Source organism: Lepisma saccharinum, chromosome 11, assembly GCF_977018435.1.
Source record: "Lepisma saccharinum chromosome 11, izLepSacc3.1, whole genome shotgun sequence".
Taxonomy (NCBI): domain Eukaryota; kingdom Metazoa; phylum Arthropoda; class Insecta; order Zygentoma; family Lepismatidae; genus Lepisma; species Lepisma saccharinum.
In genome coordinates, this window is record NC_139239.1 from 72,495,056 (window position 1) to 72,518,831 (window position 23,776).

Here is a 23,776-nt window from a genome sequence, read left to right on the forward strand (position 1 = left end):
TGAATTTTAATCAAAATTTGTTAAACATTAAGGCTCTGGATTTTTTAAAGGGTATTTAAATATCAAAGGTTGAATTGTTGTTTTGGAAATCTTAAAAGTTTTCATCATCCTGGATTATCTTTTGTAACACTTGAGGGGGTATTTTCGTCTATTGAAAATATTAACAAGACGCATGTCCTTGTGAACATTATCATTTTTATTTCATAAAATTGAATGATAGGCTACAGTAAATATTCAAGAAACGTAAAGAGTTGCCAAGCACACAAGAAAAGCGAAACAATGCAATAATTTGAAAATAAACTACTACAATTGCTACCTAAAATAGCTGTAAGAAATTATTAATGGTGTTGATTCTACAAATTGACGATTTAAGTAAAAAATACATAAACACATGAGTGAGAAAAAAGGAATGTTGGAGAAAATAATCTTCATTCTTGTTTTTGAATTGTTACTTGGTGTACTTGTAGCTTTCTGCTCCTCCTCTTCCAAAACCTGGAAGTAAAATAAAAATATGAAAAATTATAAACATACTTGACACAATAGAAGATCGTACATTATGACAGGAAACAAATATAGCGACTAGAATGTCAATGAATTCCTAGATAACTTGTGATTAAAATGACAGTAAAAAGAGAAAAAATCAAGAAAAGAAAACACACATTAGTGTTAAGAAAATCAACAAATTGCAAGGGAGGAATATATACTAAAGGCACGAGAGATGGAGAAATTAGAAAAATGCATGTGAAAGTATAATGAAAGATATGAGAGAAAAATACATGAAAGATGATGGGAAAGAATATGGATGGCAAAAGAAAAAGTACCAAACAGAAATAGAAATATGCCTAAAATTGAGAAAAGGAAACAAATAATGTACATGGAAATACCAAATAAAAATTATAAAAAGGAAATGAAATTATGAATGTAAGCCTGGATGAAGTAAAACGACATATAAACATGTGCAAATTTCGAGTAACATTAATACCTATGCAGAAATAAAATATGTATTTTTCCAACAGAAGAGCAATCTATTTTTAAGCACTATTGTTACTAATACTCAGTGCAAATCCGTCTTAATTACAACTGTCTAAATCGGTTTCAAGTAAATATTGTGACATCAGTTGCTTAGTAAAACTAGTTTTCTTTACCTTAACAAAACAAAAGTTTATATTCGTCGTATGATAACCAGAGCAACGTAACTCCAAAAACGCATTTTTCCGCCTCTCTTTGGAGTCAGACATATCTCCACTTCTAATCCTTAGCAGTAAGGTGGAGTCACGTATCTTCAAGTAACTGACTCTTTTTGAGACTCAGACATACTCCTAATAATACATTCTTTCCTTTCTCCTGTAAACTTGATAAATTAGAATTACGTCCCTCAGGTTCTCACACGAGGATATAAACTTAAGATAAAGATACGACTCGAGAAAGGATGTTCTTGAGGACGCACTTCAAGAATTTATCAAATAATTGATAAAACCTGTTATCTCTCAACGACGTGCGTATGCTTCATTGCAATGTATAACAACAGTAATTAAAAAAATAAATATATTGACGTCATACCGCCAGGTCCGAAGAGTGCAGAGTAGCAGGGTTGGTTGCAGTACGGCTTGCCCTCGTGCTCAGCGTGGCTACCAGGGGTCAGCGTCTTGTTGCACTTCTCACATCTCAGGCAGGCAGCGTGCCAATCTTTCCCCAAAGAGGTTTTCCTCTCGGCTGAAAAATAGAAATCAAATGGGAACACTTAGTCCGATAGCGTCAACGAGAAACCTAGCTTTTGGCTTTAGAACCTTTTCTGTGGCTAATCGCGACGATGGGAATGAAAGTTAATTAAACGCACGGCCATGAAAATAGGCGGCTGGGCAGAATTGCGCTGTTGCCACATATGAGAAAAGCAAAGCGAGAGCGGGACAAAAGTCGCTGGTTCCCGCGCACTGTGTGGCAACGTCAACCGGATTGCGTTGCCTAGTTCCAGCGTCAGACCGACCTCTCTCCGTGGCACTTTTGTGTCTTCCCTGACCTTGCGAGCAAATACTGCCAGTTTGTATCACGTGGATTACAAAGACCAACTCTACAACGAGATCTCTCATTCTCTTAAATCTCCGAACACACGGGGTTGTGCTCCAACTTGGCAACAGCGCAAACTTCTGCCACCCGCCTAATTTCATGGCCGTGCGTTTAGATTAAATTTCACACATGAATAGGACACACGAAAACAAACTCCTTAACACGATATGCAAGTAACAGGGTGTACTACGTGCGACAGATAGGGAGAGAGGGCCGCAAATGAATACATTCCAAGAAGGTCACCCTCTTTATAACATAACCTAATTCTTACGTTGACTCATATCCACATAAGTATCCATAACATTCCTTCATTTTCATTACAACCTCCATAATTTTTCTTGGAAACGCTTATGGTAATTTGATTGCTAAATTTGCATTTACACCAACCAGGTTGAAAATTCTTGGTAAAAACCTTAGGTGCAGTCAATGACAGTTCTACACATTGTATACGAAAGGCTTCAGGTATACAGGGTGGTCACAAATTGAGCACTTTTCAGTGAAACTAAATAACCTTTTCAGCTGCATTATGCATCGATCATAGTGTAGATCTTACAGTTTTTAGTTGTTAAATCCGCCACTAGATGCCCATACTAAAGGTAGTAAGATCAATTGCAGAATGGGGCCTCCCCGATGGCGCAGTGGTAATGTCGTGGCCTTGTAATCAAGGGGTCCCGGGTTCGATACCCGGTGAAGATTCATAGTGGTTCGGAGTCCACTGTAGGTCCAGTCCTGATTAGCCTGACTGTGCACAAATTGGACTTACAAAAACTCTAACTCAACAACAACAATTGCAGAATGGAGTCTTTCTTTAATCCACAAGGTTGCGCACTTTTCGGCAGGGAAATCTTTGATGGTTGGACGATTAATGGATATGAATGTTTTTTTTTTTAATTGTGTTCCTTACATAATTAAGAAATTGCATACTACAAATACTTTCAATTCCATTTTATTTGAGGGGGAATTCAGCCAACGAAGAAGAATACAATGGATTCACTGGATGAAAAAAAACAACAAAAAAAAACTGGAAATTTGGACAAAATGTAAAATTATCCCGCATAGGTTTAAGTGAGATCACAACTTCAAACAGGGTATGGAGATTGCTAAAAAAATCTTAATCATTTAGAAGAAATTGATACACCAGACTGAAGATTAGTGTTATATTTTATAACTGACAGAATGTTCACACCTAAGCCAGCTTATCTCTTCAAGCAATCAAGTTCTGCCCTAAATATGTCTCCAGATGATTTAGAGCCTCGTTATCGCCATCGTTGCTAACGTGATGCTTTTAGAGCTAGGTCTGGTCATTTTGCACACTTTCTTAACTCCTAAAATTACAACATACTCCAAGCCTTAAATCGAGTCTATTTTAGTCTAATCAGTTTTAAGTTTTATTTCAATAATGGCAAGAAAATATTTTAATATTTTTTTTTCACATTTCTACCACTTAGTTAACCGCTGATGAGTGTACGAAGTGTATTACTCAGGCAATAGAATGAGAGGAAGTGTTATTTGTCAGACAAAATCTAAAAAAAAATCACATTGGCTTGCTTGCTCCTCATGCGTAGAAAATCATTTAATGTTTCTTGAAATCCCAAACCAAGTTCTTAGAATAGTGTAATTATCTTTAGGACAGGTAAACAAGTTCTTGTGCTTTGGTAAAATCTAGCGATTTTCAGCTCCGTTTTACCTATTTTTGTAATCTGTTTTGGCAACATTGACAGTCACATTATCCTCGTTCCGGGGCGACACTGCAAAAGGAAAACGAGAAAAAATCCTGGCATTGCAAGATTGGGTGGGGAATAGCATGCAGTAAATTACACAATCAACTATGATTATCTGGAACAGAGTGAATCATGGGAGATAATCTTCTTTTGACATTTCTCCGCATTCTTTTATTTCTTCACATGAAGCAGAGGCTACGATTTGGAATGGGCATAGTTGCAATATTCATGATTTATTTGTTAAAAAGTGTAAAATTATATAATTTTACACATTCTAAAAATGTATAATTGAAGAGTTGACACGGAAAAGGTTTAAGTGCCAAAAAGTAAATTTTCTAGGAGAAAGAAAAAACGCAGTTTTGTGATATCAAAAATGTTTTATGTGTGCATTCTGCGTGTACAGTGTTGTTGTTAACTATTATCACGAATAATGTTATCAATAATGTGTATTAAACATAAGTTTTCACAACAATGCAAAGTCAGGAAGAACAGATTTCCTTGTAGAACGCATGATATTGTGCATCCAGGTAATCCAGCATTGCCAATAAGTTTTTTTTTCTTGCCATCACTTAAGGATATTACCTGTATCATTGTTGAAGGCCTCTATGTTCCTGAATTCTGCATATTTTCCCTTTTTGAAGACAGCATGATCCTCCCACTCTTCCATTGCACTGAAGGTTTTCTTTCTTTTAATGTTGGCAAATCTGTCACTGATACTTTGATCCACGATTTGTTAGTGATATGAAATGATGTGTTTATAAACAAATCACATGCACTGGAGAAATGAATGAAATCAGATTTCTTCATTGTCACCACCCGAAATGGATTTTCAAGTCGTGCTGTTCTCACTGCTATCTGAAGTTCTTCAGTCACCATGGCCTTGCAAACCCTTTTACGTTCCTCAATAATGCCAAGTCTCGATCACAAAGTGTATAAGAATGTCCAGAGGCCAGAAATTTCAGTTCAATGGAATCGAAGTATCCTCTGACCACCAGATTCATTATGACCAGCAGCTTCATTCTGTTCTTGTTTTGGCCAGTACAGTTGTCACACCATATTTTCAGCTCGCGTTTAGGTGTAAACTGAGCGGACAAAACATTCAAAAGACATGATGCAACAGCGTTGCCTCCACGTCCTGCAACTCCTTCGTGCCACATGCACATGAAAGCATTATACCCCACATGAATACACAGGTTGTATTTCGACAGTTGGCGCATGTAGAATATGTCACTGTGTGTCAAAGTGGGCGTGAACATAACCTGTTGCATTTCAATAGCCACAGTAGCTACAGTACTTGAAGGATACCGACTAGATAATGGGAAAGAAGTCGTAGTGCTTTTTCAGCTTTCCTGTGGTGAAGTTCTTTTTTAGCGATCAAAGAGAATTTGGACGCCCGACTACTGGCGTTTATTTCACAGGTCAGTTTATCGCAGGTGCGTCAGGTATCCGTTCTCGGCCGTCTGAAATGGAGGTTTGGAAATTTTCTTTTGAAAACTCTACGGTAAAATCGACCATCGATGTGTGTATCAGGAAATTTCCCCTTGAATGCAAGATAAAGCCGATTAACATTTAAGTCAGGGCTTAGGTATTGCTTTGCTGACTTCTGCCTCGAGTAGCGACTCTTCTGTAGGGAATGAGCGCACATGATCTTTAATGAGACGTATGTCGGAGGCATTATATTTTCTCTTGTATGATGCGGTGGATGTGCCTCGGGCATCCCTGAACACCATATCCCCTTTCTTCACACGTTCCAAGAGCAGTTGATTTCTCTTCTTCGATATTCCGAATATTGCTAACAAGGTATTATTGCAGACCTGCACTGTGCCTCGACGTGTCGGAATAGTGTACGTAGCTGACACTTGTCTTCTGCTGTCCGCTGGATCTTCATAACTTCCATGACGTCGTCTTCGAACGTTCGTCAAATGGATGCGGCTCATTAAATACGTGCCTTGGGCTTCCTTTGATAAACAGGAGAAATCATGATACAACGTCTGAATGTCACTCTTGCACAATGATTGGCATCTGTAGCGGCATTTACAGCATGCCTGGAATGAAAAGTAACGAGGAATCAGCAATAATAATGAAGGGGTTGTAGTCATGTACACAATGAGAAGGTTATGTTCGCTGGGTTTGCACACTTCACAAAGAACTAGCTAAAACTTACCTTGTCGGGTGTTTATACGCCTCCTTCGCTTTTGGCATGTTATTTGTCACCTAACTCCGCACAAGTCCACGGTAAATGTCACAACACACTTAAGTAAACAGTCAATACCTAACACGGAACGTTAAACGGCGTTGTCTGAACTCACACGGAGTACGAACTGGCACATACATCCTTCTCCGTGTCAACGACCCTGGCATCAGTGAGATGTACTCGGCACTTCCATTTCTATCCAGGCCATTGGCATATGGAACATAGACTGTTGTCAATGCAAAGTTGGATTTTCGACCAATTTGGCACTTGCCTCCTTTTCCATGTCAAGCCTTCAATTGATCTTCCTGGTGAAAGTCCGCCATCTTGGAATATGGCGAATATGTTTTTTGCTAATTCCATAGAATATCGACGTGAGAAATGTAAAATTATGAAATGAAAAGCACTAAACTCTGAAAAAAGATTATTATTTTATTCTCGCTGCCTGATGTATATAGTATCACGGTACTGTAACTGTTTCACCCAACCTACGATCGTCCGATAATCTGGGACTTTTTCATGACGTTTTATCCCCGAAATGGCGACGAAATATCCTTTGGAGACAGACTCATTATTTTTAATAATGGAGAATAACTAGCAGTGACGGAAGGAAATAGGAAGTTATTTTATTAAGAAGATATTACACCCAACGAAAAGAAATAAAATGCAATTATAGTAGTAGTTATTGGCTCTAAAATATTCAAAAACTTTATTTGCATGATTCATATATGCATTTGCATACGCAATTTGCAGTTATATATATATATAAAAAAAAAACGTTTAAAAGATACATTTGCATGTACAATATACAAAATGCACAACTATCCGGGCCTTGGTGATAACTTTGTTATGGTAGTTGGATGATAGTGGAAATTCACGGTCTTCGACAGTCATTTCTAAAGTCAACGTTTCATGGTTTAGGCGAAGCCGCAGGACATCTGCAGTGCTTTATCCGAAATTCTCCTTCTGGGGGAATGGGGTATGCTCGTTATTTAGGGGGGGGGGTATCAGGGTTAATTTAGAACCAAATTAACAATAACTTTTAGGGGTCTGAGGAAATTTAGCGGGCGGCTGCTGGGAGTTTGTTGATAAATTAACGGGGCATCTGTACACGCACAGTCGAGGTGACTGCTACTTTTCTAATAACAGACGGGAACATAATACGTCAGCCAATAAGGCGACACATCTACGAAAGACAACGCCAGGCAGATTCCTCAGTTTTAATATCTAACAAATCCAGAAAAAGAGATCTCACGGTTCTTTTCACATATTCATACGAGTACATCAGCTGGGTGCCAACGGGAATCTTTATTAGAAGAAAACTGAAAAAAACCAGCTGCCTATGCGAACAATTTTTTTTCGCTCTCCCTTATATCCCTTTTATATCGAGGTTCTTGTACAGATTTTTCCTCCTCTTTCTTTCTGTATTCTTTGTCTCCCCCCTTCCCCTCGGCCGTTACACGGCTGAGTTCTTTGTGCCATTCTGAAGCCTTGGGAGATGAAAACTTTTTGGAATTTCTCCTCATCTCCCTCAGTTTTTTTTTTCGGACAGCAAAAGCAAGAGAAAGCTGAACAAAGAGGGCGTAGATGGGGAAAGTTTTATTGATTAGTCTGTCGATAGCTCGCACTCAGCACGCGCTCGCAGTTCTAATTAAAAGGGCTAATTATCAGCAGCGAGACTAAAGCGTTCACGGAATGAAAATCCCAGCTCTCAGCCGCGCCGGAGGCTGGACCAGGAAATTTCTGCTCCGAGCACGTCTCATATTGATTGTTGACTTTTTTCCTGCACTTCCCCCTTTTTCTGCGCCACTCTTTTTTTTTTCCCGCCATGCAGTCTTTCCTCCCAGGATGTATCCGTATTTTTTTTTCAAATTCCCTGAAAACGTGTTTGTTCTTATCTCCAGTAGTAAAGTTTTTAATTTCATCGCTCTATTCATCATTAGTCAAAACAAATTCGATGTAGAACTTTTCCCAAATATTGAGGCTCGTGGGCTAGGCATAAGGGATTAATATTATACAAGCTGATTGTGGAAGATATTACAAACAGTAACAAGTGCAAGAATATCAATGAATGCAACGGACATTAAGTAAAGCAGGAAGGTAGGCCAGCGCGAACGTCCACGAGCAGCAACGGGGACCAGCGCGAACATCCACGGGCAGCGACGGGGGCCAGCGCGAACATCCACGGGCAGCGACGGGGGCCAACGCGAACATCCACGAGCAGCGAAGGGGTCTAACGCGAACATCCACGAGCAGCGAAGGGGTCTAACGCGAACATCCACGAGCAGGGACGGGGTCCAACGCGAACATCCACGAGCAGGGACGGGGTCCAAAGCGAACATCCACGAGCAGCGACGGGGTCCAACGCGAACATCCACGAGCAGCGAAGGGGTCCAAACCGAACATCCACGAGCAGCGAAGGGGTCCAAACCGAACATCCACGAGCAGCGAAGGGGTCCAAACCGAACATCCACGAGCAGCGAAGGGGTCCAAACCGAACATCCACGAGCAGCGACGTGGTCTAACGCGAACATCCACGAGCAGCGAAGGGGTCTAACGCGAACATCCACGAGCAGCGAAGGGGTCTAACGCGAACATCCACGAGCAGCGACGGGGTCAAACGCTAACATCCACGAGCAGCGACGGGGTCCAAAGCGAACATCCACGAGCAGCGAAGGGGTCTAACGCGAACATCCACGAGCAGCGAAGGGGTCTAACGCGAACATCCACGAGCAGCGACGGGGTCAAACGCTAACATCCACGAGCAGCGACGGGGTCCAAAGCGAACATCCACGAGCAGCGACGTGGTCCAACGCGAACATCCACGAGCAGCGACGGGGGCCAAGGCGAACATCCACGAACAGCGACGGGGGCCAACGCAAACATCCACGAGCAGCGACGGGGTCCCACGCGAACATCCACGAGCAGCGACGGGGTCCCACGCGAACATCCACGAGCAGCGACGGGGGCCAAGGCGAACATCCACGAGCAGCGACGGGGTCCCACGCGAACATCCACGAGCAGCGACGGGGTCCCACGCGAACATCCACGAGCAGCGACGGGGTCCCACGCGAACATCCACGAGCAGCGACGGGGTCCCACGCGAACATCCACGAGCAGCGACGGGGTCCCACGCGAACATCCACGAGCAGCGACGGGGTCCCACGCGAACATCCACGAGCAGCGACGGGGTCCCACGCGAACATCCACGAGCAGCGACGGGGTCAAACGCGAACATCCACGAGCAGCGACGGGGTCAAACGCGAACATCCACGAGCAGCGACGGGGTCCCACGCGAACATTCACGAGCAGCGACGGGGTCCCACGCGAACATCCACGAGCAGCGACGGGGTCCCACGCGAACATCCACGAGCAGCGAAGGGGTCCAACGCGAACATCCCGAGCAGCGACGGGGTCCAACGCGAACATCCACGAGCAGGGACGGGTCCAAAGCGAACATCCACGAGCAGCGAAGGGGTCTAACGCGAACATCCACGAGCAGCGAAGGGGTCTAACGCGAACATCCACGAGCAGCGACGGGGTCCAACGCGAACATCCACGAGCAGCGACGGGGTCCAACGCGAACATCCACGAGCAGCGACGGGGTCCAACGCGAACATACACGCGCAGCGATAACAGCAAAATAAAGCAATTGATCAATCAACGATTAAAAAATTGTCAATTTCCAGGAAAGAAATAGCGTACGAGGTGTAATATTCATCCAAAAATGATGATTCTTATCTTGAAAGGAATGTAATTTTGTTCGTAAAAAATTATCAGAATAACAATTTTGAAAATAGAACCCAAAGTGTTAGTTCATGTTGCATGTGAGAATGAAAAGATTTCCATAATGGAAAATATTGGACGTACGCCCGGTCGTAAAGTGGTAGACTTGTCACCACCGTTTTCTCTACTGTAAGATATCGTTAAAAGAAATTGCCTTACAATTACTTCTAAGTTCAGCTCATTTTTTAGCTAAATGCACAACACCATAATCGTGGCTTCTTTTTTCCAATCTGTTAAATGATTCTAGGCTAACATGCCATCATTCTGAGAGCAGGAAACTGATACCAAAAGAAAGAAAAAAATAATACTTTGGTTTGTAAGCACGGCGACACGAACAGAAGACAATAATCTTTACGATTTGATATGGCACCTGAAACAATATGCGTCTCATATTCTTTCTTCCCACGCCCGTCGGCTTGTGTCGAGCATAAAGAGAATATATAGCACCCCTCCCCCTTGTCTGAAGCCTCGTCTGCTTCGTATTTTGATGCATAATTCAGGGCAGCCATGGAGGAAAGGACGGCTGGTGCTTCTAGAACAAGCGCTTCTGCCCTTGCACATTTGCATACTCAAAAATTATAATGGCGCGCACCTATTGCTTTTTCTGTAACACTTGAGATATGATACCCACCATCACTTCATTAATAATAATAATAATGTTTATTTTTTAATAATTAAATCAAGAAGACTTACTTGGGCAGGCCATGTGCCACGAATGGGAGAGGAAAAAAGACAGGATGCCCACGTTGAGATCGACCGAAAGGAAATCGGTTAGGATGGAAAAGATTGGATTGATCTTGCCCAGGATAGGGACAGATGGAAGGCTTGGGTTGCTGCAGCCATAATCCTTCGGGTTTAAGAAGGCTAGAGAGTTAGTTGGTTAATATTTATTTATTACAGTTAAGAGCACGGTATAAAAACAAAATACATTACAGTGACAAGGTATGGAGATACAAGATTACAGAGTTAAGTATATGCATTTAAAATACAAAACTTACTACAGAGCATTCCCTGACATTCGCTACGAGACTCGGCGGCAAGCGGCCCGGCGTCAGCTCTGTACGATCTTATACTTCATCATATCCCATTGCAATCTCTGATCTTATTGAGACATTAGAATCGAATTATCCCATCTGGGAATTTTATAAGATTTAAATAATTATCTATTTGGAAGAACAATATCTTCTGCACAAAATTATTTCTTTCTAACTTTTTTTATTGATTTAAATTGATCCGGAAAAAATGTTCCTGGACGATATTAAAATTAATGCAAAAAAAGGTTCCTGGACCGCATTTAAATTTATCCGAAAAAAAAGGTTCATGGACCGAATAGTAATACTTTACAGAATTCATTTACGCTTGCTGATTTTCTCTTATGGACCGGAATTGAATTTATTTAAAATGAACTGGACGTTTAACAATCCATACCTAGAACTCATTTAAAAACTTAAGGTGCAGTCCCGATCAATCTATGTGCCATAAACGCTACTTTGAAAACTTTGCAAAGGAAAAACATGCGGTACTCAGATTTCGACCTCTGGTACCCTGCGCGTTCAGCTACACCACGGAGGCAGGAAATGCTAAAAGAAACATTAAGATTACGTGTAAACTTTATTATACAAGTAAAAAGGAAAAGAACATCAAAGAAACCCGAGCCGCCAGCATTGACTAATATCCGCCATACATATTTGATGGGTTCGAATTCTTCTTCTTCCTATTTTGACAAATTCGATCGCGTGTACCCACGAGCCGATTCGCGTGTGAGCGCTTCCCTCACACAAAACGGAAAACTTGAATCAAACAAAACTCCCCTGAGACAATCAAATCCCGACAGTCATTTGTTTCCCTCCAAAGAGAACATCCACTCCCCCCTTCACTCCGATTTCGAGATTATGCCTACTTCCGTTATCTTCCTTTTTTTATACTATGGCTTCTTTTGACTTGTTACGCCGCGACAATATTGATCAATCTCAACGGATATTGCGACTTTAACCACATTCGCGGTGTAACATCTAGCATCACCAATGTCTTTTGCAAAGAGATCTTGTTAATAGGGATCGAGCAGGCCCGTAGCCAGGATTTTATTTCGGGAGGGGCTCATCCTTTATCAATAGCCGCCATCTAAAGGCGATAGAAAAGTTTGGGATAGAAATCCTGAAAATGATTTTCTCAGTACAGGGTGAGTCAAAAGTCCCTGACCAACCCTTATAAAATGAAAGGGAGTGTAGATTGTAGCAATTGGTCATGGTAGTAATATATTAGGCCCAGGGAGAAACCTTTTGGTGCATGTCATGACAACGTCCGCCATCTTGGTGACCGCCATCTTGGATCAAACTTCATTTCTTTAAATGGGAAGGAAGGCATGAGGGGTATGGCTTTGGGCTAGAATTGCACCAGGAATTCAGTGGTGAAGTCCGATTTATGAAAACTTTAATGATAAGGAAGTTATGGGCACATGAAAGTTACACAATGTGTTCAATATGCTGTCCTTCTTGTGATATGCACATGTTGAGACGGTTCTCCCATGCTCTGTGGACACGGAGCAATATCTCAGGTGTGATTTGTGCACAGGCATCCACTATCCGTTGCTCCAAGTGACCCACATCCCGAATCTTTTCAGCATACACGATGGACTTCACGTGACCGTACAGGTAAAAATCGAGTGGGTCAAATCTGGTGATCGGGGAGGCCATTCCACTGGCCCACGTCGACCAATCCATCGATCAGGGAACTGGAGGTCCAGATAGTGACGAACCTGTCGCCCATAATGAGGTGGTGTCCCATTCTGCTGAAAGTATAAGGGAAAGCTGTCATCCTCCGTCAAAACTGACGAAAAAATGTGTTCTTATAACAACTGCAAGTAGCCCTCTGCATTTAAATTGTCATGAATGAAGAATGGGCCAATGATACGTGTTCCGCAGATCCCGACCCACAACCCACACCATAATTTCCCAGCACCAACCATAATTGCTCGGATCTCTCCACAACGGGTTCTTGGAGGACCAATACCACATGAGCTGTTTATTCACTTCCCCATTCACATAAAAATTTTCTTCGTCAGAATGCAGAATATGCAGTGCAAAGTGTGGGTCCTGGCGAATTTGCTCCACAGCCCATTCACAAAACTGCATTCTCCTATCCGGGTGGTCCTCAGACAGATGGTGCTGCTGCTACTTGTACAGGTGCCACTTAACCATCTTTAACACCCTGCAAATGGAACTCTGTCTGACACCACATTGCACAGACATTCGACGTGTGCTGCGCTGCGGAGACTTGGCAAACAATGCTAGTTTGCACTGCTGTAGCTGTTCCTTCGTCAGTGACAGTTCTGGGCCTACCAGATCGTGGCCTGCCTGGACTGTACCGCTCTCTTCGAACCTGGTCAGCAATTGGGACACTGTAACGTGCGACACTGGGTTCCGTTCGTTGAAATTACGAGCTACAGCACTTCTACCCCCCCCTCCCCCCGCTTGATGATCTGAATTCGTTCGGCCTTGGTCAATGGCATGGTTCAGCACCTGCAAATGATACGTAATTATCACTTTCATATGCCCATAACTTCCTTATCATTAAAATTTTCATAAATCGGACTTCACCACTGTATTCCTGGTGAAATTCTAGCCCAAAATCATATCCCACATGCCTCCCTTCCCATTTAAAGAAATGAAGTTGGATCCAAGATGGCGGACGTTGTCATGACATGCACCAAAAAGTTTTCCCCCTAGGCCTAACATATTACTACCATGACCAATTGCTGCAATCTACACTTCCTTTCATTTTATAAGGGGTGGTCAGGGACTTTTGACTCACCCTTATACGTTTTACAACTTATTATACAAGATGTTTCATCCCTGTTAAGGTAGTTAACTTTATTGCCACTATACTCTATTTGAATTAGATATTTGTAGGATTTCGATGGAGGCTTCAGTCTCCCGAGCCCTCCCCCTGGCTACGTGCCTGGTATCGAGTTGAGACGAGACTTGGCACTTTCTCGGTCTCGTCTTGACTTGTAAGTGCTTGTCACGTTCTCGTCTCGATTTATAAATTCGTCTCGTCCTCAAGTTTCGAAATATGTAGCATGAAGAACACATCTCACCTCACAAGCTTTCACAACATCCAGAGATCATTCAGGCAAACCACTTTTCTAAATAACTTTTTTTCCCGTTTGACGCCTCGTTTCGACGCCGCGAACCCTTAAAAAACGGGAGTATATCCGTGACATATATGCAACCACGCAGTACAGATTCACAACTACCAATTGATGTCACGGAATACGGGACATATTACTTAAATAAGGGACTGTTCCTTAAAATTCCGGGACGCTTGGCAACCATGATTTACACGATATCCATACACGATGGTAATAGTAAGGTACACACTAAACTACACGAAATTGAAACTTTATACTAAAATAAATAATTAGAACATAATGTAGAGCCAATGAAATTTCTCTTCGGTCTGTCATACCCAACGTTAGTAGGTAGACGCTAATTGTTTCAAGATTCGAGACAAACAAAACCAAGATGAAACGATTTTAGATATTTAGACGAGATACCTAAGTAAAAGTACCTGTCCTCTGATAACTAATAAAACATTTACAACGCACAGGAAAGAATCATTTTGATAGCATTACATTGTTGGCTACGTGATTTTAGCCACAGGCAGAGAAGGGAACTTAACACGCACGCCACTGGGCAAGAGGGATGGGGTCTGGTGGAACTGTGGGAAGATGTGAGGGGTGGGAGGTGCGAAACTGGGATGTTGCAAATTATAAGGGAGAGCTTGATGGACAGTAGCAGGCAAGACATCATGGCAGAATGTGGGGAGAAGGTAACGCTCGCCGCCGCACAACCGCCTGGGGTGTGGGTGGAATGGGGGAGGAAACGGTACATTGATACGTGTACATAACAGCAAAGAAGTGGATTCGCCTGGTTCCTGCTAGGGGGGTGGAGGCAATACAAACTTAAGGGGCCGGACGTTTATCTAGGGAGGAGAGGGGTAATATAACGGATGCAAACATCAAAGCCCTGGGCTCATATTTACATGCAGTTTGGAGGGAGCGCAGGAAAATGCTGCAAGGGGTCAGTGAAAGTGAAGGATACGGAACAGTGGATCAGGCATAGACCTGGCGTTTAGTGCAGTGTTGTGAAGGTAGTGATAATGAACAATCTCAAATGCATATATATATACATACATATTCTTTTTTTTTCTAAATGTTTCTGTTTATAAATGTTTCTAAATGTATGATCAATGGGATGTGTATGTTACAATATTGTAGGATACGCACACCCCAAGGGCTTGTATCAATATCAATAAATATATCATATGACCAAGGAACGACCGTCATTGACTCCATAATGTGTTGCAGTGAGAGGGAAAGCAGCCTTCTCTGAGAAGAATTGAAACAAACCAGCTCTGGCTTATCAGCAGAAGGCTCTTTCCTCTTGGCAGGGCCAGTCATTGCAGGATATGTTATGTTTCAGGCGTCAGATAACATTTCCAGGAAGAACAGAACCTTGTATGGGCTATGCAGGCTACAGGGTGTCTGAAAGAAGGAAAGCAAATAGAGGAAAAAAAGAAGAAAGGAGAGAGAGATAAGAGAGAGAGAGGCAAGGAGAGAGGGAAATAGATTGATTGATTGAGTTGGTGTTTTAAGTCCACTTTATGCACAGAAAGGCTAATCGGCACTGGACCTACAGTTTGAAGTGGGATCCGAAGCACTAGGTGAGGAGAGAACGAGGAAAAGGGACAAAAAGACGGAAAAAAGAAAAGAAAAAAGAATGAAGAAAGAGGAATAGGCAGAGAGAGAAATAGGGAGAAAGAAGAAGGAAAGAAAGGAGAATGAAAGAAAGAAGATGAAATGAAAGAAGCAAAGAAGGAAGGAAGAAAATTCGCAACACAGGCCTAATACCATACGTTGTGGCTGTGTGAGACTGGCTGGATGTCTCCTTTCCGGAACACTGGATTGGTCGCAGAGAACCCGTTGAATGGCTCCACGCAGGCCAATTTCAATCCGTTGAGGGTATCTGAAATCCCAGCGGATCGAGAACAAATGCCATACCGTAGCCACAGCAGGGGCGATTCCTCCGTGTAGGAAGTGAGGAACTTCCTACAGTTCATTTGTACTTATTTCGAGTTCTCTACTTTTTAGGAGTTTAATGCGTTATAAAATTGTGAGCGCAATGTACGTACAATTGACTAGATTAGCTACTGTCAAGAGTTGACTGCTTTCGCATGCACCAGCAGCAGGCCACAGGCCACAGGCTTTCTGCCGCTCGCTGAGGAACCACGGCAGTCATCCTACAAACAGATGGATGAGGGGAGGAAGGGGCGTCGAGGTTGCGAAGATCGACGAGGACTGAGGAACCAGCAAGTTGTTCCTCAATCAGCGTTGCCAACCCCAGCAAAGATACTAAACCAAGCAGAGTTTGATATTTGTTGGCACTTAGCACCCTGCTTTTGACGCAATGGTAAAATCTGCAAACGGCAGTCCCTGGGAGAGGAAAAATCGAATTCAATGGAATATGTTTTCAGCAAATAGAAATAATATGTCCAAATCTTATTTCTACTTCACCAGCGGACATGTTTCAAACGAAAGGGAGTATGCCAATCCAGCGGCAAGCTTCTTTACAAACATGCCACGATCCATCTTCTATATTTTCTTCATCCTGCCAGATTTAATTTGTCAAGAGATTTTGTGGTAGGAAATCGGTGGAAATTTGTAGGTAAACAATTTTCTCAAATCTCTTTTAAGTTCTATATTGAACCCATGTTGTTTGTTGCACAATTTTAAACAATTTTGGGGGAAAAATTTATACAATTACATAACTGTTAAGAATAATTCTTCTTTGTAGCTAATCAGTGGTGATTTATTCATTCTAGTTTTTTGGACTTTTAACCACTGTTTTTTTTTAAAAGAGATTTACCTACTTTTCGGAGGCTGAATCTGCCTCCCTCTTCAGGGAAGCATGTAGTCTGTTACATAATATAAATGGTTGCCTAGGAGGATTATTCTTGGTGGCCTAGGCTCCACCGCATCTGTCGGTCACAAAGACCTCTATATACATTAAGTTGCCAGATAGGATTATCAGTGGCACAGGCTCCACTTAGTTAGACGACCACGTCAAGGTCACGATCGAGACTTCGTGTGGCACCGTTAGGTTTCCACCTTGATCCCCGGGGACCGGACCGCCCCGGATTGCATGTTGACGTAAAGCGGGGTTGGTGTCCCTTCATCCATCTTACCTTACCAAACGGGCAGAAAGGGAAATAAAATAAACTAAATCGATCAGTCAATGTGTTAGCAAAAATTCTTGACCACAAGTATAATTTGTCGACATTTGACTTCTTCACCTACTTTGATTTATTTATATTTTCTCGACTTTCATGACTGGCAGACAGACACGTGTGCTAATAACTTTAAACTGGCCTTCCTAATCTAATAATTCTTAAGCTCCAATTCCGCTTAGGACTAATAATGTGTGGTTAGGTAAGGAGGACCAGAATTAGAGATCTTAGCATTTCGTTTTGGCGTTTGTTCAACGCTAAGGGTGCCCCACAGAAGCCCTGTGTGCAACTCAACAGAGAACGTACTGTTAAAAACAGCGATTTTTCCTATGAAATTTTTTGGACGTTTAGTAGTTTCAGCCTACTGTTACGGATTACTGTGGCTACAGCGTCGAAAATTTTGGTAAAGGTCCTGAAGGAAACTGGAAAAGATTGCTACCACTGGGTTTGGTCCTGAGCAGGACCATAAATAGAAGACGTACAGTAAAACCTCGTTATGCCGACCCCAATAAGGAAAAAAAGCAGAATGAAAGGTTTTAAATGTGGCTAGAAGTCAACAAGAGAACTTCCCAAAGAAAAGGCAGCCAACCCTTGATGAAATTCTGTTTCCCGCAGACTTTGTACTGTACTGTATAGTGTATTAAGGCCTATATCCTTTAAATACACCATCATAAACGTGTTTTGTTGCTATACACGGAGTTTTAATGCACTTTCTACTGTTCTTTTAAGTTATTTCAGTTAATCCGGACTTTCGTTACAACTTCCCCCCCCCCCCGGATTAACGAGGTTTTACTGTATTTTGCTGCGGCAGTAATCCTTCGGGTTTAAGAGTGGCACGGAGTTTGCAAGGGATGGAATTGAACAACTGCGCTCAACTACTTCTCTCACTTTCCTCATTCAGTACCGTAAGAAACCCTGGATTTGTGTATACTGGGATCCACTAGCATTGCTCGGCAAATTGTCCAGGACTATTTTAATTAATTTTTCTCTTACATCCTGTGTTTTTAAGCGATGGATTTTTATGTATGCTGGTGCAGAAGTTGTCAACACCTTGTTTTGAGTTTTCTTTTAATTTTTGAAGCTCTTACTGGATCAAATAAAGTGCACGAACATGGTGCACGCTAATATTCATGGATCCCACTGTACAAGAAAATGAACGAGCATGGTACTGGATAATTTACCTTTATCTGCACACCCGGCACACAGCACATTTCACTTTCCGCCAAGCTCAAGTGAAGAAAAACACGCTGTTCCTCCTACACGGACCCAAATCCGGGACGACGAGAAAACTCGACGTGACACAAAATAACATATGGCGGTAAGCTAGCAAGTATATGCAACAGGGCACGATTATGTCAGCGTGTTACGCCACCCGCTCGCTCTCCTGAAGAGCGCTGGAATTTGTGTCACAGGAAACAAGAAACGAGGGGGGAGGAAGGGGGGAGTCTGATTCATTGCTTTCTGTACATGACAGAGAAACGTAATGTCCTCTTTTGGCGTCAATACCTTACGGTGAAGAAGAGTGCGTCTGCATGCTAAAACAATGCCACACCATATGCTTTTCTTTATTTGGTTTATTTTTGGATTGGATTGATTTGTTGTTTTAAGTCCACTTTATGCACATTAAGGCTAATCGGGACTGGACCTAAGTTTAAAGTGGGATCCGAACCACTTGTGCCTCCACCGGGTATCGAACCCAGGACACCTTGATTACAAGGCGACGACGCTACCACTGCGCCATCGGGGAGGACCGGTTTATTTTTATTCTCTTTTCTGCCACTTTTGGCTAATCACGACAAGGATGAGAGCTGATATGACGAAACTGATGATGCGGAAAACAACCAAGGCCAGGCCTGGATTTGAACTCGGGACCCCTGGCGTCGTAGTGCTAACCACTCAGCACCGGCACATACTTTGAGTTGAGTTGTTAAGTCCACTTCATGCACAGATAGGCTAATCGAGACTGGACCTACAGTTTAAGCCTCTGTAGGCCTCCACCAGGCATTGAACCAGATACGCCTCAAGGCGACGACGTTTCCGCTACGCCACTGGGGAGGCCCCCGTAACACATGCATTCGCTCTTTGGTGAACTGATTAGTAACTAATAATCATACGATGTAGAAATTCAAGCACATGTAATAAAGATGATTGTTACTGCATACAAGGATAGACTAATGCGTACTGACCAGGTGGATTCAGAACCACACTGCAATGTTCCTCCACCGTGGATCGAACCCTTGACCCCTTTACTGCAAGGCGCCAGAAAGAGCCCTACGCCTTCAGCAAGGTCCAATAAAGTAACCAATATAACAGAAGTTTTCCTGCCATTAGGCTGTACAGTGTATTATGTGCAACAAGTGTGTGTGTGTCTGTGTGCACGTGCACTTTATGCATAACAGTATAATCGGGAGCAAAGTGGGATCCGAACCACTTTGTGTCTCCACCGGGTATCGATTACAAGGCGACGAAGTTGCTACCACGCCATCGTAAGGCCTCCCTTATATCAACGTGTGTGTGTGTGTGTGTGTTTACGAGAAAAAATGTGTGTATTTGTGGATGCAATATTCGACAAAAGCCAGCTGTTTCGAGTTACAGCATTTTGAAAAACTTTTTTCTTTTATAAACGAGTTACATATTTCATCAATTATCCCCGCTTCTCAATGAGGAACAGACCTCGGTCTACAGCTTGCATTTAAATTGCCTGTGGTGCCAGAATTGGTAACTCCAAGTTGTGCATACCAGTAATAAGCTAGGAGTGGAAATAAATATTGGGCTTTAAATTGAAGTTATTTTACGTAGTAATCATTTTTCTAATAAATTTAGTTAATAACAATCATTCTACACAATTTAGAGGACAAATAATGTCGAAGCTGTGGTAGTCAAAATACTTTCGAACCACCCAACAGCATCAAAAAATCTAGGCCCCGCCACTGGGTGTAATTACCTATATTTGAAATTAATATTATGTGTACTAATACCGAAAAAAACAACAACATGGAAACATGCATTTACCAGATACTGTGCTCCCCAATTCCTAACTACAATAAAATTGTGCCGATGGTGAATTATTGGTGCAGTTGGAAACACTTCCCTTACCTTTACCTCACCCCTTTTCTCCTTCAGGCTTACCTCTGGAATCTAGCGACAGGAATGCTAACAGGGAATGACCTTGAAGCCCTCTTCTCAAACTCTATGGTCATCGGTTATTCGTTACGATGACATAATTCTTCTTGCAGGAAGCGGGAAGACATTTCAAAGTTCCCCAACGTCACTCTATACCCCAGACATCTCCGCTCTGCTTGCCATGATTTAACAATAAACGAAGTATTTCTATTAGCAGTAAAAGTCGTGAACTGCTGAGAACTTTGATAAGAACACAATGTCGAAGGTTAACGCCGATTTTAAGCTTCACGCAGAGATCTGTGCGATTTACTGAAGCAATACACATCAAGGCAGAATTGTAGGTTAACAAATTTTTAAAACAACGAAACGGGACACTTTTCATGTTTTCCCCGAAGAAAAAACGGAACAGCAAAGTGTACATAATATTTAGGATTAGAAGACATTCATTGATATTTTGCCGATGAATGGATCTTCTTCAGTATATCCTTCTTTTCAAATAACATTTTGTAAACGTGTGACTAAAGTGTGCCTTATTAATCAACATAGCTTTCAAAGTTTGTACTGAAAGAGAGTTCATGTCACGTGTCCACAAACAATTCATGTTCGAAAACACTCGTTCAGTGGGGACATCAGTTCCAGGTAAACAGAGAAGAAACTTCATTATTTCAAGAAAATTGGAATATGGCACATATGAAATAATTTCTACCCAACAATCGCTAGATGATGTAACTTCCATTCTTGGAATATTTCTGGTTTTGTACAGTTTTTAAGAATTTTATTTAAATTAATCTTATTCGGTGATGTAAATGCAGGTTGTAAAAATTAACAGCTGAAAATTTGTTTCTTCCAAAAATAAATTGTTAACTTTTACTCCTCTTTTGATGGGGGTGAGGGGTGTTTTTCAACAGTTATAAAAGTTTAAATCTTATTTTGTTCGAATACCACAATGATAGAGGCTCGCCGAAGCTTGCTCGAATGCAATTTCTCTTCGCAGTATGTTGTTTATATAAACAAACATCTCAAAATTGCTACAACTTCATTTCTTACATTATTGTCATTGTTACATTCATAAAGAGTCCAAAATTGGTTAATTAATTAACTACATGTTAATAAAAAGTACGCGTTACAATATAACTAGTATTACGGTCGGCATTGTGCAACTATATCCTGGTACTTAGTGCACTTTTTACTGCACGGAATGGATTTTTAAACATCAGTGAAGTGTATTTACACGGAACTCAAATGCGAATCAAACAACCTTTATGCCTTGTGCATAGGCCATCAACCTTGCGAATTACAAGAGCAAGAAACTAAGACTATTCAGTTATTTCCTTCGTCAATCTCTACTGCATAACTAAATTCTGTTGCTTTGCGAATTGCAACGACACCTGTTGAGACAAAACAGTTATGAACAAGATAAGTATCAATGTACAATCAAGTTTGCCCTTGCATTTTGTATTGCTTGTTATTTTACATCCCTTTTCTTGCACTTTTGACCAATCGCTGCAATGATGATGACATTTATGAAAGACCACTCAAAAAGCCCTTGCACATTCGGCTTAGGCAAATTTGGCCTTGCACATCTGCTTTTCGGCGTCTGTTCTTGAACTTCATCTTCAACATATACCTGTGAGAGCGTGCGTGTAATGAGGCTAGCGTGCTTAGGTTGTGGTCTTGTTAGAAGAGAAACGTTACACGAATGACATGGAAAGGCAAGCAGATCTGATTTACGGCAGTTCGTGTGTTTTCTCGCTAGATTTACCCTCCCACGACGTGTAATATTTTAGTCTTACCACATATTTACAACCTTGACAATGCGTTACAGGTAGAATTTGGCTGTTTCACAGACTTGCCCAAAAATTTAACAACTCCCGGAATTTCATCCAGAAAAAGGAGGGTGATAACCGTAAAGGAATAGTGGTTAATGGTAAAGAATACCATATTTTCAGGGATGGTTGCAAAACTGTTCAAGAGTCTTGCGGTTTACTGTGAACACGGCCCTCTAGCGTTGTTCTTTCGAGTTACATTTAACACAATCCCATAACTCCAGTTTAAACAAATGTAACTTAGAAAATCAGTCAATACATTGGGTGCGCCACATAGAGAACTTTACATACTGTAATAGCCAAAATAAGTGAAAACTAGCCAGCAGACTTGCAGACGTTACAAATACAGCCGTTAGATGGGAGAACTATAACCTTATCTGAATTACGTAAATTAAGTTTGTTCATATACAAGTAGCAGTATGATATTTGATGCGCTTTTACATACCATACAGGTACTCACTTATCCTCAGTCCCAGGCGGATCCATAAATGTGCATATGCTAGAAGCATATGTATATGTGTGTGTTCCCGGTAACCTTTCACAGTGTGTAGAGAACATGATGAGAAACAAACTATTCTCAATAACGTTTTGTTCATTTTTGGTTCACCCTGATTTTGTAGTGTTGTCACAGGCTTAGATCCGAAATTAGGGGGGAGGGGGGTTGCTTTTGTATAGTCCTGGGCCTTCATTTTTAAGGGGCTTCCTCTGGGCAAAAAATGTTTCAAACCGGCCACAATTCTTGACAAAATCCTGTTCCCCTGCTGGCTGCTTTTGGAAAGGGGGATTTTTTAAGGTTACCCTTTTATTGCCCAAGCAGTAGGCCTATGGTTGTTTGACCGAGAGTTCCTTCGTAGGTAAACGCGGCAACAGAGGGTTACTGCCATAAAGACGGTTCCCGCGCCGGCTGAAAGGGCGCCTCGACTTTAATAACATCACATGTATACGCTGCATTAATGTGATAACTTTTGAATATCTAATACTTCTTTCTGCTTCTCCCCCCCCCCTCTCGCCACTCAGCTTTCCTTGGCTCACCTATTTTTCTCTCGTATCGTTACAGATCCTGTGCAAGTTCATTTTATGCTAAGATAGGAACTGGACCTACAGTGTAAAGTGGGATTCGAAATAGTGGAAATCGAACCTGAGACTCCGTGATTACACGGCGACAGCGCTAGCTACTACGCTAGTGGGGAGGTCCGTCCAGTTACTGCTCAAGGGAAAATACAGCACTCGGATTGGATTAAATCCAAGTCTAAAATTTACAGCTGCTTCAATGTGAACACACTGAAGTCGATACATAACGTAAAGTAAAACAAAACACACCAGAGCAACAGCGACATCTACGCATGGAATCTAATGAACACAGCAGCTGAAGAACAAGACTACAACATTGCACAAGAAATAAGCAGCCCAATTATTAATTACAAACACTTACCAAAGTACACGGGTTTATCACACTTGGGGCAGTTCGGCATGATGACTTGTAGCTGCGGCTAGGAACACACTGAATGATAGCGCTTCTTCTCTTGCGTCAAGGTCGACACACACACAACACACGTAATCTTTTCCCGCTAAAGTCCGCCAGCAGAGTGAAAGGAAAACTGCGCCAGCTACTCGGACGGCTTGTCTTCCTCGTGTTGCACGAGCTATAATACTCAGCTGAGTGTAGGTCACTCAGGCGTTGAGTTGTGGGGCCGTGTGCAACGATGGAACGAACGTGAGTAGGGGAAGGGAGAAATTAGAAGAATTGCAGCTTCGTTCGTTAAATAGGTGCTGCTTTC

The 23,776-nt window shown here is 42.0% G+C and overlaps 1 protein-coding gene across 1 annotated transcript; it reads right to left on the minus strand.

Moving 5' to 3' along the window:
- Positions 1-175: 175 nt before the first annotated feature.
- Positions 176-23,721, minus strand: LOC145995309 (cysteine-rich protein 1-like). Its single transcript, XM_083131913.1, has 3 exons — positions 23,431-23,721; positions 1,561-1,713; positions 176-492 (listed from the first exon to the last, which is right to left on the minus strand). The coding sequence occupies exons 1-3, from the start codon at positions 23,468-23,470 to the stop codon at positions 449-451; spliced, it is 237 nt and encodes a 78-aa protein (XP_082988039.1). The 5' UTR covers positions 23,471-23,721; the 3' UTR covers positions 176-448.
- Between the last annotated feature and the right edge of the window lie 55 nt (positions 23,722-23,776).

Excerpts from the sequence above, each read along its gene's own strand:
- LOC145995309 (XM_083131913.1), bottom strand. The coding sequence starts at position 23,470 with ATGCCGAACTGCCCCAAGTGTGATAAACCCGTGTACTTTG. Across the intron at positions 1,714-23,430 it reads TGATAAACCCGTGTACTTTG|CCGAGAGGAAAACCTCTTTG; the intron begins GTAAGTGTTTGT and ends TCTATTTTTCAG. Across the intron at positions 493-1,560 it reads TGCACTCTTCGGACCTGGCG|GTTTTGGAAGAGGAGGAGCA; the intron begins GTATGACGTCAA and ends TTTTACTTCCAG.